The following is a 14065-nucleotide window of genomic DNA, read 5'->3' on the forward strand; positions in this document are numbered from 1 at the left end:
TTCATTTTTCCAATTCAATTGTTTGTGGCTTTCATTTGCTCTGTTTGGAAACTCCTAAAATACTGTTATGAATTCTTAATGTTCTAATATATCAAAGCTGAGCAATAAATATTTCATTATTAATAATAACAATAGCTAATCTTCACTGAGTACTTACTTTCAGACACTATTATCTCATTTAATCCTCACAACAAACCTATGAAGGAGATACTATTATTATCTCTATTTTATAGAGGAAGAAACTAAGGCACAGAGATTAATTAACTTCAAGTGTTCATTTAACCAGTACAAGACAGAATCTGGATTCAAACCTATGCAGTCTGACCCCAGAATTCATGCTCATAACCATTATGCTAACATAGTTTATATTTATGCTATATTTGTTTTACATAAAATGAATAAATTACCTTCTTAAAATAGTGAGAAACAAAACTACTGTAGACACACATCATTAGAATTCCAGAGAATGCGGCAACAAAGCAGGTGCTTAGTTTCTCTGAGAGGTGTTCCTGCCCTCAGAGAGTTTACAATCCGATTTGGAAATTAGAACATACATCTGAAAGTGTGTAACAATACCCTGTGGTTTAGGATGAGTACAAATGTGGAGTACATCCAGGACTGCTATGAAAGTTGAGAGGAGGAAGTAATTTCTAAGGACTGGGCCACCATAAAAGACTTGATGGAACAGATAGGTCTTAAAGGAGGAATAAAACTGATAGGAGGAAGAAAAGAGCTATGGTGTTATAAGCAAGAGGAACCATCAAACCATCTGAACAAAATTATGAAGTACCAAGAAAATATCCAAATTGTTTAATTGTTTCATGTACAGAGGTAATAGGTGATGAGACTGGAAAAGTAGGATCACATTGGGGAGGAATATTGGGTTAAGGAGGTAGGACTTTATCCTCTAGACCTGCCCTGTTTGATAGTCACTAGTTAGATGTGGCTATTGAGCACTTGAAACGTAGCTAGTCCAAATTGAGGTGAGCTGTACAGGTAAAATACACACCGGCTTTTGAAGACTTCAGTATGAAAAAAGAATGTAAAGTATCTCAATAATTTTTATACTGATTACATTTTGAAATGATCATACTCTGGATATATTGGGTTAAATAAATAAATCATTAAAATCCATTTCACTTGTTTCTTTTTATTTTCCTAATGTAGCTACTGGGAAATTTAAAATCACATGTGTGAAATGGATTAAATGTAAGGCCAGACACTATAAAACTCTTAGAAGAAAACATAGGCAGAACACTCTATGACATAAATCACATCAAGATCCTTTTTGAGCCACCTCCTAGAGAAATGGAAATAAAAAAAAAATAAACAAATGGGACCTAATGAAACTTAAAAGCTTTTGCACAGCAAAGGAAACCATAAACAAGACGAAAAGACAACCCTCAGAATGGGAGAAAATATTTGCAAATGAAGCAACTGACAAAGCATTAATCTCCAAAATATACAAGCAGCTCATGAGCTCAATATCAAAAAAACAAACAACCCAATCTAAAAATGGGCAGAAGACCTAAACAGACATTTCTCCAAGGAAGATATGCAGATTGCCAACAAACACATGAAAGGACACTCAACATCACTAATCATTAGAGAAATGCAAATCAAAACTACAATGAGGTACCACTTCACACCAGTCAGAATGGCCATCATCAAAAAATCTACAAACAATAAATGCTGGAGAGGGTGTGGTGAAAAGGGAACCCTCTTGTTCTGTTGGTGGGAATGTAAATTGATAGAGCCACTATGGAGAACAGTATGGAGGTTCCTTAAAAAACTAAAAATAGAACTACCATACGACCCAGCAATCCCACTACTGGGCATATACCCTGAGAAGACCATAATTCAAAAAGAGACATGTACCGCAATGTTCATTACAGCTCTATTTACAATAGCCAGGACATGGAAGCAACCCAAGTGTCCATCGACAGATGAATGGATAAAGAAGATGTGGCACATATATACAATGGAATATTACTCAGTCATAAAAATAAATGAAATTGAGTTATTTGTAGTGAGGTGGATGGACCTAGAGACTGTCATACAGAGTGAAGTAAGTCAGAAAGAGAAAAACAAATACCGTATGCTAACACATATATATGGAATCTAAGGGAAAAAAATGGTTCTGATGAACCTAGGGGTAGGACAGGAATAAAGATGCAGACATAGAGAATGGATTTGAGGACACAAGGAGGGGGAAGGGTAAGCTGGGATGAAGTGAGAGAGTAGCACTGACATGTATACACTACCCAATGTAAAATAGATAGCTAGTGGGAAGCAGCCACATAGCACAGGGAGATCAGCTCAGTGGTTTGTGACCACCTAGAGGGGTGGGATAGGGAGGGTGGGAGGGAGAGGCAAGAGGGAGGGGATATGGGGATATATGTATACATATGGCTGATTCACTTTGTTATACAGCAGAAACTAACAACATTGTAAAGCAATTATACTCCAATAAAGATGTTATAAAAAAAATCACATGTGTGGTTTGCATTTGTGGCTTACACTGTATTTGCATTGGACAGTAGTGCTCTAAAAAATGAAAAAATGAAGGAAGACTAATGAGCAAGGATTTATGTAAAAAGTGTTTAAAGTATTTAAAGAAGTTTATTCTTGTATAAATAAACAAGTTTATTCTGGTATAAATTCAGATGGTAGGACAACTGATCTGTTTTTTCAATAAGCCAATGGCAGAAAAAGGAATAAAAAACAAGGTAGTAGTAGTAAAGAACTGGGGCTGCTATAGCTTAAAAGGTATTTAAGAGACAGAACAACCAATTGCAATGTGTAGATTTTGGATCGTGACGCATGCAAATCAACCATAAAAAGACATTTCTGAGACAACTAGGGAAATATAAATAAGCACTAGATTTGGATAACATCAATGAATTATTGATAATTTTGGTGGAATAATGACTTTATGGAGATGAAAGAAAAAGTTGCAAACTAAAGTATGCTTTAGGGATGCAAACTAAAGTATGTTGATATGAAATGAAAGAACATTTGGGATTTGGTGGGGACAAAAAATGTGTATCTCTTTCTATATTCAAATATATATATATATATATAAATGTAAATTGAAAAAATTGAGGTACTGTGATTAGAGTTTTCAGAATTTTGTTCAAAAAAGGAATAAAAGAGATAACACAATACACTAATGGATTCATAAATGAAAATAAAGTGCTCTTTCTATAAAAACTGAAGGGCCTGAGCATAACTATCTATACAAAGAAGGACTATGCAGTGGAAAAGGGAAGTTTGAGGGCTATAAAAATTCAAGTGGGTGCCATTCTGATAGTACTGTATAGGAAGGTTTTCAGAAGAACACTTAAATCTGTCGTTTTAGGTATCCTTAGGGCCACACAGAAGGTATGTTAGAACCAGGACTGAAAACCAGATCCTCTGACTTAGTATAATGCTCGTTGTGTCTGCCCTTAAACATGACAAAATCCTATGAAGAACCTAAACTATACTTTTCTCTTTAGATTTTTAAACTTTCCTGTATCATCCAGTTATTCTTTATAGTTCATACCATCGTTAAATAATTGACCTTATCAAAATATCTTCTTCAATATGCTTAGGGTTTGTCTTGACGGCTTCTCAAACGGAAGTTTGGTAGAAGAAAGATAAAAGAAGAAGAAGGAAAGCAAATCTAAGCAGTAACAACAACAAAACTACCTTAACATCTCCAAGTGAGATTTATATCATGCTGCGGAGAACTAAGATGAATTTTCACCTCCAGGTACAATGCAGGAAAGAATAGTCAATATAAGGTAAGCAGCACAGAGGTTTGATAATACAAGGGAACAACTGAACAAATGAAAGGGAGAGGGAAGAAGGAAAAAGCTAACAAAAAAGTGCCCATTTGGAGTGCCCAGCAACAGTCTCAAAGCGAGCGTTTTATTCTGCTTTTTCTGTGAGCTTGAAAGATAGCATGGCTACCCTGGGAACAGGACGACTTGCTAAAAGTGTGAAAGGATTTTGAAAAGTTTTCATTTTTCAAGTTGGTTGCTAAAATCTAAAAGAAATAACTAAGTTGAACATCTCTTCCAGAAAAAAACATTAACACTGAAAAACTGGGCTTCCCTGCTGGCGCAGTGGTTGAGAATCTGCCTACCAATGCAGGGGACATGGGTTCAAGCCCTGGTCTGGGAAGATCCCACATGCCAGGGAGCAACTGGGCCCGTGTGCCACAACTACTGAGCCTGCGCGTCTGGAGCCTGTGCTCCGCAACAAGAGAGGCCGCGACAGTGAGAGGCCCGCGCACCGCGATGAAGAGTGGCCCCCACTCGCCACAACTAGAGAAAGCCCTTGCACAGAAACGAAGACCCCACACAGCCAAAAATAAATAAATAAATAAAATTTAAAAAAAAAACTGAAAAACTTTACTCAGTATAGGTTTCAGTTCTCTTAATTTTGGAATGAGAATATTCCAAAGGAAGTCTTGGGAGACGGGAGGAATCAGTTCTCCTCATCCGTCTCATCCCGCCTTTCCCAACAGTACCCCCACTTCACCCCCCATCCCCCGCCATAGTACTACGTTCGCCAACCACGAAAGAATTGGGAGCGGCGCTGGGTAGAGTAAGCGGAGGAAGCTTAGGGGAAGGCCGAGGAAGCTTTGGGGAAGGCGGATGAAGCCCGGGGGATGGGGGTGCTCGCTGAGGCAGAGGAGAGAAGCGACATTCGGGGAGCCCGGATAAGAGCGAGTTAGAACGAGGCCAAGAACGCCTTTTTCCAAAGCTCGGGCACTTACGGTTGGTAAACTCTGTGGAAGCGGCGACTGGGTTACCATAGCGACCGCGTCCAGCGGGGCGGAGCGGCGCTTCCGATCGGTGCCTCAGCCACTGCGGCTCGGCTAGAAACGTGATCGCGTCAGGGCAATGACTTCCGGCGGAAGCAGAAACGGATTACGAGGTTTGGCTGACGGCAGGAGAGGAGTGAGCGCATGTGGCTCTACTAAGTTTGGTAAGTTTGATATCGAGTGAAGCCAGGAGAGAGTACCGGCCTGTGGCTGGGCTACAGAGCCGACTGTGAATGCGGAGGATTTCCGAATCTCAATTTTGAGGAAGCCCCGGATGTCTCGTTGAGTTCGTGGCTGTGGGAAGAGGTTTCCTGGTTCTGGGGCTCCTAGAGGGGTCTTTTCGGTTGCTGGAGGGCCGCCGTGTCCTCCAGTGAACAGGTTCAGGAGCTCTTTGCGAGGTGTGAGGGCCTCTCCGATAACCGAGGGATTGTTGCTCTCTACCTGCCGGTGCTGACTGCCAATTTCGCATGTTATTCTTTTAAGGTAATCTGGAAGAAAAGAAGTGAACTGGAGACATTAAGAGGGAATGCTCCCAAATTCATTTTAATTCTTCGTTTTGCTTTTTAAGAATATTTATTCTTTTTGTAAACATTTGTTAAACTCTAGTGTGTTTAGTGAGTACTTACTGTGTGTCGCTTTTACCAAGAGACTAGCAGAAATAACCTTTCTTAGAGGGTCATCCACCGCTCGGGTTCATCATCGATTTCTATTTTTTTTATGCTGTTGTATACGCATTAATTTAAGATGTAAGCGTATATCATGAAACATTTATCAGGTTTTCCACACTTGTCTGTATACTCATACATGAAATTCTTGGGGCGTTTTAAATGAAAATATATGCTTCAGGTTTGCATTATAATCGTGACTTAATTAAATATTACAGAACTTAGGGAAGCTGTACCTAGTTAATTCTTAGATACACGCAAACCGTAATAATTGTCATTAATATTTCTATTCAGTTGATCTGAGAAGGCCCACTTCTTGTTCGAGGGATGATGGCATTTGAGCAGATACCAAAAAAGGATTGGTACAGCATTCTGGAGGCAGACCCATCTGCAAGTGTGTCAGACCTGAAACAAAAGTATCAAAAACTCATATTATTGGTAAGTCTTTTCTTTCAGATTCTAAATCATACGGGGAAAATCAGGTTTTTTATGTGACCGGAAATTTAGGTGTCCATAAAATGAATATGTAGTATCACAGCAGGAATCAGAGTATTAATTTGGTTAACTGAAAGTTTCAGTAATATTGTAAAAGAAAAAAGTTGCTTTGAGGTGGGATAGCATGGTGGTTTGGACCAGATCTGAGTCATGCTGATTAAGTTAAAATCCTGATTCTACTCCTAACTAACCTTGAGAACTTGGACAAGTTACTTTCCCCTGTATGTTCCTCAGGGAGGATTAAATGAAATAATCCATGTAAAATTCCTTGAAGTGTGTCATGTTATAAGCGACATTAGCATCCAGTAGACACTAGCTACATGTGGCTATTATGCACTCGAAACTCGGCTAGTCCAAAATGAGGTGTGCTGTAAGTATAAAACACACATTGGATTTTGAAGACTTAGTACAGAAAAGGAATATAAAATAGTCTAAAAATTTTGTTGATTAAACGTTTAAGTGATAATATTTTGCATATATTGGCCATTTTGCATATTTTATACATAATATATGTGCATATATTTGCATATACAGTAAATGTATTATCAAAATTGACTTCATCTGCTTTTTAAACATTGCATATGTGGCTTGCATTTATAGTTTGCAGTATATTTTTATTGAATAATACTGACTTAGGCCAGTTAAACACTGTTCATCACCTGATTCCATTCTTTTGTGAAATGAGTTGTGGTATTTATAAATAGATAGTATCTTTCTAAACTACCATATTAATTTTTTCAGCCTATATTGTGAGGTTTCTTAAGGCAGTATCACTAACTATAATGGTCTCCAGTTAACTCAGTTTACAAAAAGAGTAGAGGACCATTACTTATATAACATTAGTTGTTTCTCTAGTTTTTATCAAATAGATCTGTGAGATTTTTGCCATAACTTAGTGTTTATTGTGAGAGACAGTAGATGTTTCACTGTCAAGAATGTATTATTTATCCCTGTGTTAGGTAATAAGTTGAGCTAAATGATGTTAAGGTTTCTTTTGTCTCAGGATTTTTTATATTTCTGTCAGTAAAATCAAGTAGACTTTTTTGAAAACTTTCCTAATACTGTATCATCCTTGTGCCTTAGTTAACTGAGAGATGAGGCTGGAGAAGTAGACTGGGTTTAGATCATGCAGGGCCTTGTAGGCCATTTGGCGTTTAATTTGACAAGAAGCCATTTGCACTTAATATGGTAATGTCTGTCAAATGTCAAACAAAGTGAATGAACCATTTTGCATACCCTCTAGTAATGTATCAGAGAATTCCAGTTGCTCTACATCTTCCCCAATATTTGATGCTATTAGTCTCTTTCAATTAATCTATTAGAGTTTTTCAGTTTTGCCACCATTGACATTTTGGGCAGGATAACTGTTACGTGGGGCTGTCCAGTGCATTATAGGATGTTTAGCAGCATTCTAGATGCCAGTAACAACTACAAATGTCTCCTGGCTCTAAAAATTGCAAACCTCTGTATCTCATTGAGAACCACTGTACAATCCTCCTGTGTTTGTAGTGAAATCTGATTGTGGTTTTATTTTGTATTTCTCTGATGGCTAATGATGTTAAGCTCTTCTTTAATGTGATTTTAGCCATCTGTATAATTTGCTTTTGTGAAGGCTCGTTTTTAAAAATTAAATATATTCTTGAACTCGTGTATGTAGTGTATGTATTTTCTCCTAGCCTATGGCTTGCCAGCTCATTTTCTTAATGGTGCTTTTTGATGAGAAGTTTTTTGTTTTGGTGAAATATAATTTATCAGATTTTTGTTTTATGATTTGTGCTTTCTGTGTCTTCTCTAAGAAGGTTATGAAAATATTCTCCTGTGTTTTCTTCTAGAAGATATATAGTTTGCGTTTACTTTTAGACCTCTGATTTTTATGTATCGTGTGATATAGGAAGTCATGTTTTTGTTTTTCTGTAAGTATGGATATCCAGCTGTTCCTCATTTATTGAAAAGATTTTCCTCTCTCCATTGGATTGTTTTGGCAAGATGGGTCTATTTTTGGACCCTATTCTGTTGAATATATTTGTTTATCCTTTTACTAATACATTTTTCTTGATTACTGTAGGTTTATAGTCAGTCTTAAAGTCACATAAAGTTAAATTCTCTAATCTTATTTTTCTTTTCAAATTTATTTTGGTTATTTTAGATTGCTTACATGTACATAGACATTTAGAATCAGCTTATACATTTCTACTTAAAAAATCCTGCTTGAATTTTAATTGTGACTATATTGAATATATATCCATTTTAGCAGAATGGACATTTAATAATATTTAACAATACTGAGTCTTCTAATCCACGAATATGTTAGATCTCTCCATAACTTGAGTCATCTTTAATTTCTCAGAAATATTTTAGAACTTTCAGTGTAGTATTACACATCTTTCTTTAGATTTATTTCTAGTTTTTAGAAATGTTTTTGGTAGTTTATTTTTATATACTGATCTTGTATCCCACAGTCTTGGTAATTTGCTTGTCAGTTGTCCTGTAGCTGTTTTTGTAGATTCCTTAGAATTTTACCAACACAATTATGCCATGTGCAAATGAAGAGAGCTTTAATTCTTTGTAATCTGTATGCCTTTTATTTATTTTTCTTGCTTTAATGCACTAGTTATGTGCTTCTATTACAGTGTTCAACTGAAGTGTGAGAGGAAATATCCTTGCCTTGTTCCTGATTTTAGGGGGGAAACCTTCAATATTTTACTATTAAATAGAGTGTTAGCTGTGTTTTTTAAGATGCCTTTTATCAGGTTGGGGAAATTTTTCCTATTCCTAGCTGCTGAGAGTATTTATCATTAATGGGTATTGAACTTTATTAGATTTTGTTTTTTTACATTTATTGAAGTTTGCATGTTTTCGTTTTCCTTATTTAACCTATTAATATACTGAATTATATTGATTTTTCTTATATTAAGCTTATTTTGCATACGTAGGATAAACAAATCTCACTTGTTCATGAAGTATTGTGTTTTTTATGTATTGCAGGATTCCAGTTGCTGTTCTTTTATGTCTAGGTTCATGGTGTATTCTGGTATACTTTTCTTCTCCTGTATGTCTGTGTCTAAGTTTAGTATCATGGTTATGCTGGCTCCATAAAAGAATTGGGAAATGATTCCATTTTCTGTCTTTTCTGAAAAAGTTTGTGTAAGATTGCCATTGTTTCTTATTTAAATGTTTAATAGAATTTACTAGGGAAGTCATCTGGGCCTGAAGTTTTCTTTGGGGGAAGTTTTGCAATTATGAATTTAATTATTTTTGGAGGCTATAGGGCTATTCAGATTTTCTATTTTCTGTTTTGTCAACATAGGTGAATTGTGTTTTTCAAGAATTTGTCCATTTCATTTAAGAAGTCTTATTGTCATAATGTTCATACTATCTTCTTATTCTCCTTTTATTGCTGTAAGTTATGTAGTTATGTTTTTCCTTTGATTCTTTATATTGGTAATTTGTGTTTTCTATTTTTTCCTGATGAGGCTTGCTAGAGGTTTATCTATTTCTTTAATCTTTGCCAAGAACAAACTTTTACTTCGTTGATATTTTTATATTGTTTGTCATTTCTCTTCACTTGGTCTCTGCTTTTAATTTTATGATATCCTTTCTTCTACTTACTTGCTTTTATTTGCCTAGTTTATAAGTGTAGAAACACGCATCATTGATTGTACACCTGTCTTTTCTTACATACTTACATAGTCACTTAAAGTTATAAATTTCTCTTAAGCCAGGAGCACTGCTTTAGCTACATCCCACAAATTTTCATATGTGTTTTTTTGTTATTCATTTCAAACTATTTTAAACTTTCTCCTGTAATAGTTTTCTTTGACCTGTAGGTTACTAGGAAGTACATTGTTTAATTTCTAAATATTGGAAAATATTCAGAACTTTCTTTATTGATTTCTAATTTAATTCTGTTGTGATTAGAAAATATATTTGGTATGATTTCATTCCTTTATATTAATTAAAACTTTTTTATGGCCTAGCATCTGGTCTATCTTAGTGAATGTTCCCATGCATTTGAAAAATATGTATTCTGATGTTATTGAGTATACTGTTCTATAAATGTCTATTAGGTCAAGTTGATAGCATTGTTCAAATATTTTATATTCTTACTGATTTTTTTTTTTTGTTGATTTGTTTTATCAGTTTCTGAGAGAAGGACATAACGTCTTTGACTGTGATTGTGGATTTGTCAGTTTTTCTCTTTAATTTTGTTAATTTTTGTTTTCTTTATTTGGGATCCTTTTTATTATGTGCAGCTATATATTTAAGATTGTCTTCATGAATTTGAACCTTTGATCATTGTAAAATTCCCCTCTGTATTTCTGATAGTACTCTTCCTGAGGTCTACTTTGATATTTCTGTAGCCACACACCTTTCTTATCCTTAGTGTTTATATGATTTATCTTTTTCTATCCTTTCACTTTCAGTGTGTCTCTTTTATGTTTAATGTGTGTTTTCTTGTATATAGTGAGTAATTGGGATCTTAAAAAATTTCAGTCTGTCTACCTCTGCCTTTTTATTGGCAGTTATTAGTCCGTTTACATTTTCCCCCCAGCTTTACTGAGATGTAATCGACACATAACATTGGGTAAGTTTATGGTGTACAACATGATGATTTGATATACATATATATTGGGAAATAGTTAACACAATAAGTTAGTTAACCTATCTGTCACTACACATAGTTATCTTTGCGTGTGTGTGTGCGGTGAGAAATTTTAAGATCTCTTAGCTATTTTTAAGTATACTATACAGTATTGTTAACTATGGTCACAATGCTGTACATTAGATCCCTAGAGCTTATTCCTCTTGTAACTGGGAGTTTTTTTGTATTTTTTGAACAACACCTCATTTCCCCCACTCCCTAGTTAATTTCTATTTAATGTAATTTTTGACAGTGTTTGGGTTTAAATTTGTAATCTTTTTTGGATTTGTCCTGTTTGCTCTTTGTTCCTCTATTTTGCCTTTCTTAGCATCTTTTGGGTGAATTTTTTTTTTTGATATTTTATTTCCTCTGTTGAATTTTTAGTTATGCTTCGATTAATATATATGTTTTTTAGTGATTATTCTAAAGATTATAATGTGTATCTTTAAGTTATCAAATTTACCTTCAAAAATATTATTACTTCACAGTGTAAGAACCTCACAACAGTACACTTCCATTTACCGCCTTCCTTCCCTTTTCTTCTTGTTTTCATATATTTTATGTCCATATATGCTATGAACTCCATAGTATAATGTTATTATTTTATTTGAAATATTCCTACTCAGTTGTTTCTGATGAGAAGTCAGCTGTAATTCATATCCTCTTTTTAATGTGTCTTTCTCTTTGGTTGCTTTCAAAATTTTTTCTTTATACTTTGATTTTAGTGGTCTCTCTGGCATGTGCCTAAAATGTGATTACTTTGCATTTATCCTATCTAAGGTTAACTGAGCTTGGATTTTTGGTTGATATCTTTCTTTCTTTGGTTTTGGAATGTTTTCAGCCATTATGTCTTCACATTTTTTTTTTCTGCTCCATTCTTCCTTTCTTCTTCATTTGGGATTCTAATTACATATATATTAGATTGTACTACAGCTATTGGATACTCTGTTCTTTTTTCCCCTAGTCTTTTTTTTTTTTTTTAATTTTTAATTTATTATTTATTTATTATTCTTATTTTTGGCTGTGTTGGGTCTTCGTTTCTGTGTGAGGGCTTTCTCCAGTTGCGGCGAGTGGGGGCCACTCTTCATCGCGGTGCGTGGGCCTCTCACTATCGCGGCCTCTCTTGTTGCGGAGCACAGGCTCCAGACGCTCAGGCTCAGTAGTTGTGGCTCACGGGCCCAGTTGCTCCGCGGCATGTGGGATCTTCCCAGACCAGGGCTCGAACCCGTGTCCCCTGCATTGGCAGGCAGATTCTCAACCACTGCGCCACCAGGGAAGCCCACGCCTAGTCTTTTTTTTTTTTCCTGTTTTTATTTCAGTTTGCATAATTTCTGTGAACCTGTCTTCAAGTTCACTGGTTTTATTTTTCCTTCTACTGTGTCCACCTGCTGATAAACTCACTAAAGAAATTCTTACTCTTTATTATATAATTTTTGTATCTAGTATTTTTCCTGTCTCTTTTTATATAGTTTTCATCTCTCTTTCATCTTTTCCTTTCTAGTGTTGTGCACCACTTCCACTAGATACTCTAATACAGTTTTTTTTTTTTAAGTCCCTGTCTGGTAATTCTAACATCTGGGTCATCTCTGGGTCTGCTTCTGAAACCTCGCAACTCAGATGGGAATTGAACCCAGCAAAAACTTAGATTGGGACTTGAACCCACGGGCTGGGACTCAAACACAGCCAAAACTCAGAATGGAACTGAACCCATGGGCCAAGACTCTTAGTCAGCCAAAACTCAGGTTGCAACTTGAACCCATGGGCTGGGACTTGAACCCACTGTCTTTTGATTGAAATTGCACACCTGGTCTCAGGACTTAATGAAGCTCAGGTTCTTTATGTCTCAGTACAGAAGGAATTCAGTGAGAGGCAAAGTGATAGGTAAGAGATTTGTTGAGAGAGATACACACTCCATAGCATGTGGGCCATCTCAGAAGGCGAGAGGCCCTGGGAGATACACATACCATAGACAGAATGTGGTCTGTCTCAAAAGATGAGAGTGACCCTGAAATATGGGGTGGTTAGTGTTATGGGCTCGGTAATTTCATAGGCTAATAAGTGGGAGGATTATTCCAGCTATTTTGGGGAAGGGCTGGGATTTCCAGGAATTGGGCCACTGCCTACTTTTTGGCCCTTTATGGTTAGCCTTGGAACTGTCATGGCACTGGTGGGTGTGTCATTTAGCTTGCTAATGTATTCCAGTAAGCGTATAATGAGGCTCAAGGTCTACTAGAAGTTGAATCTTCCCCATCTTGGGCCTAATTGGTTCTAACCAGTTTTTTTTGTTTTTTTTTTTTAAATTTATTTATTTTTGGCTGCATTGGATCCTCGTTGCTGCACGTGGGCTTTCTATAGTTGCTGTGAGCGGGGGCTACTCTTCGTTGCGGTGCGCGGGCTTCCCATTGCGGTGGCTTCTCTTGTGGCAGAGCACGGGCTCTAGGCATGTGGGCTTCAGTAGTTGCGGCACGCGGGCTCAGTAGTTGTGGCCTACGGGCTCTAGAGCGCAGGCTCAGCAATTGTGGCGCACGGACCTAGCTGCTCCGTGGCACGTGGGATCCTCCTGGACCAGGGATCGAACCCGTGTCCCCTGCATTGGCAGGTGGACTCTCAACCACTGCGCCACCAGGGAAGCCCTCTAACCAGTTTTTGTCGTATCCTTAACGACTGTGTCGTTCTTTTAAAGGTTGTGCCCTGCCCCCTTCCCTCCTGTTTCAGTTCTGTATCCTTTCTTGATGATGGACCAAATTCTCTTGCTTCTTTGCACGTCTCATAATTTTTTTATTGAATGTCACAATTGTTTGTAAATGAAAAGTAGAGACTGAAGTAAAGAATACCTATATTCTCAGGGATGGGCGTGCCCCTTCTTTGTAAGGCAACTTGTGTGGCAGTCTAAGTGAGTCTGGTCTGTAATTGAGCTGAGTTTTTTTGCATGCTGTTGCTTTCGTGATTCATTTCACCATAGGCTTCAAATGGTTTGAGCCGGATCAGAACTGCCCCTGTAGCAGAACTTGAGATCTGAGTCCCATCAGGATTTGTCTCAGCTCTCCTGCCCTGTCCTTGGACTGCAGCAGGTCCCCTGCATGTTAGGAGTGGTCTGTCTCAGTTTTCCTGTTCTTCCCTTAGCTGTGGATGACTCTGCCTGGTACTCAGTGTGAAGTCTGGATTCCTTAGAGGGTTTCTCTCACTGCTGCAGTCCTGCCTTCTGACTTGAGTAAGCCACTTGTGCGTGTGCTTTGTGGGTGACTTTTGGCTCTCCTGCCCTATGTCTATTCTTACTTGTGAACACTTGGCAGAGGCCTATAGGATAGAGTTGGTGGGTGGGTGCAGAATCTATATTGTGTTTGGAGGGCGAAGGATTCTAAATTGTCATGCCAGTCTATACTTGGCCTTTAAAATTAAAGTTCATTTTCTTCTTATCTGTGTCAGTATTGGTTTCCTGCTCCTACT

The 14065-nt window shown here is 37.1% G+C and overlaps 2 protein-coding genes across 6 annotated transcripts in view; one reads left to right on the forward strand and one right to left on the reverse strand.

Annotated features, from left to right (window-relative positions):
- DCDC1 (doublecortin domain containing 1) overlaps nt 1–4852 on the reverse strand; it is a 476122-nt gene extending 471270 nt beyond the window's left edge. The window contains exon 1 of one of the 3 annotated variants that reach the window (XM_068555102.1): nt 4769–4852. Coding sequence is in view for 1 of the 3 variants with exons in the window: in XM_068555097.1 (XP_068411198.1) it covers nt 4769–4807 (39 nt within the window). In the remaining 2 variants the exon portion in view is untranslated. The remainder of the gene's footprint in view (nt 1–4768) is intronic. The other 2 variants (XM_068555097.1, XM_068555098.1) reach the window with 2 other exon arrangements.
- Nucleotides 4853–4890: 38 nt separating this feature from the next.
- The window catches only part of DNAJC24 (DnaJ heat shock protein family (Hsp40) member C24), a 63418-nt gene continuing 54243 nt past the window's right edge, over nt 4891–14065 (forward strand). For 2 of the 3 annotated variants that reach the window (XR_011075390.1, XM_068555104.1), the window contains exons 1-2: nt 4891–4980; nt 5776–5919. Coding sequence is in view for 2 of the 3 variants with exons in the window: in XM_068555104.1 (XP_068411205.1) it covers nt 5809–5919 (111 nt within the window). In the remaining variant the exon portion in view is untranslated. Of the gene's footprint in view, nt 4981–5775; nt 5920–14065 lie in introns of those variants that run through there. The other variant, XM_068555105.1, reaches the window with a different exon arrangement.

Source organism: Eschrichtius robustus, chromosome 11, assembly GCF_028021215.1.
Source record: "Eschrichtius robustus isolate mEscRob2 chromosome 11, mEscRob2.pri, whole genome shotgun sequence".
Classification (NCBI taxonomy): Eukaryota; Metazoa; Chordata; class Mammalia; order Artiodactyla; family Eschrichtiidae; genus Eschrichtius; species Eschrichtius robustus.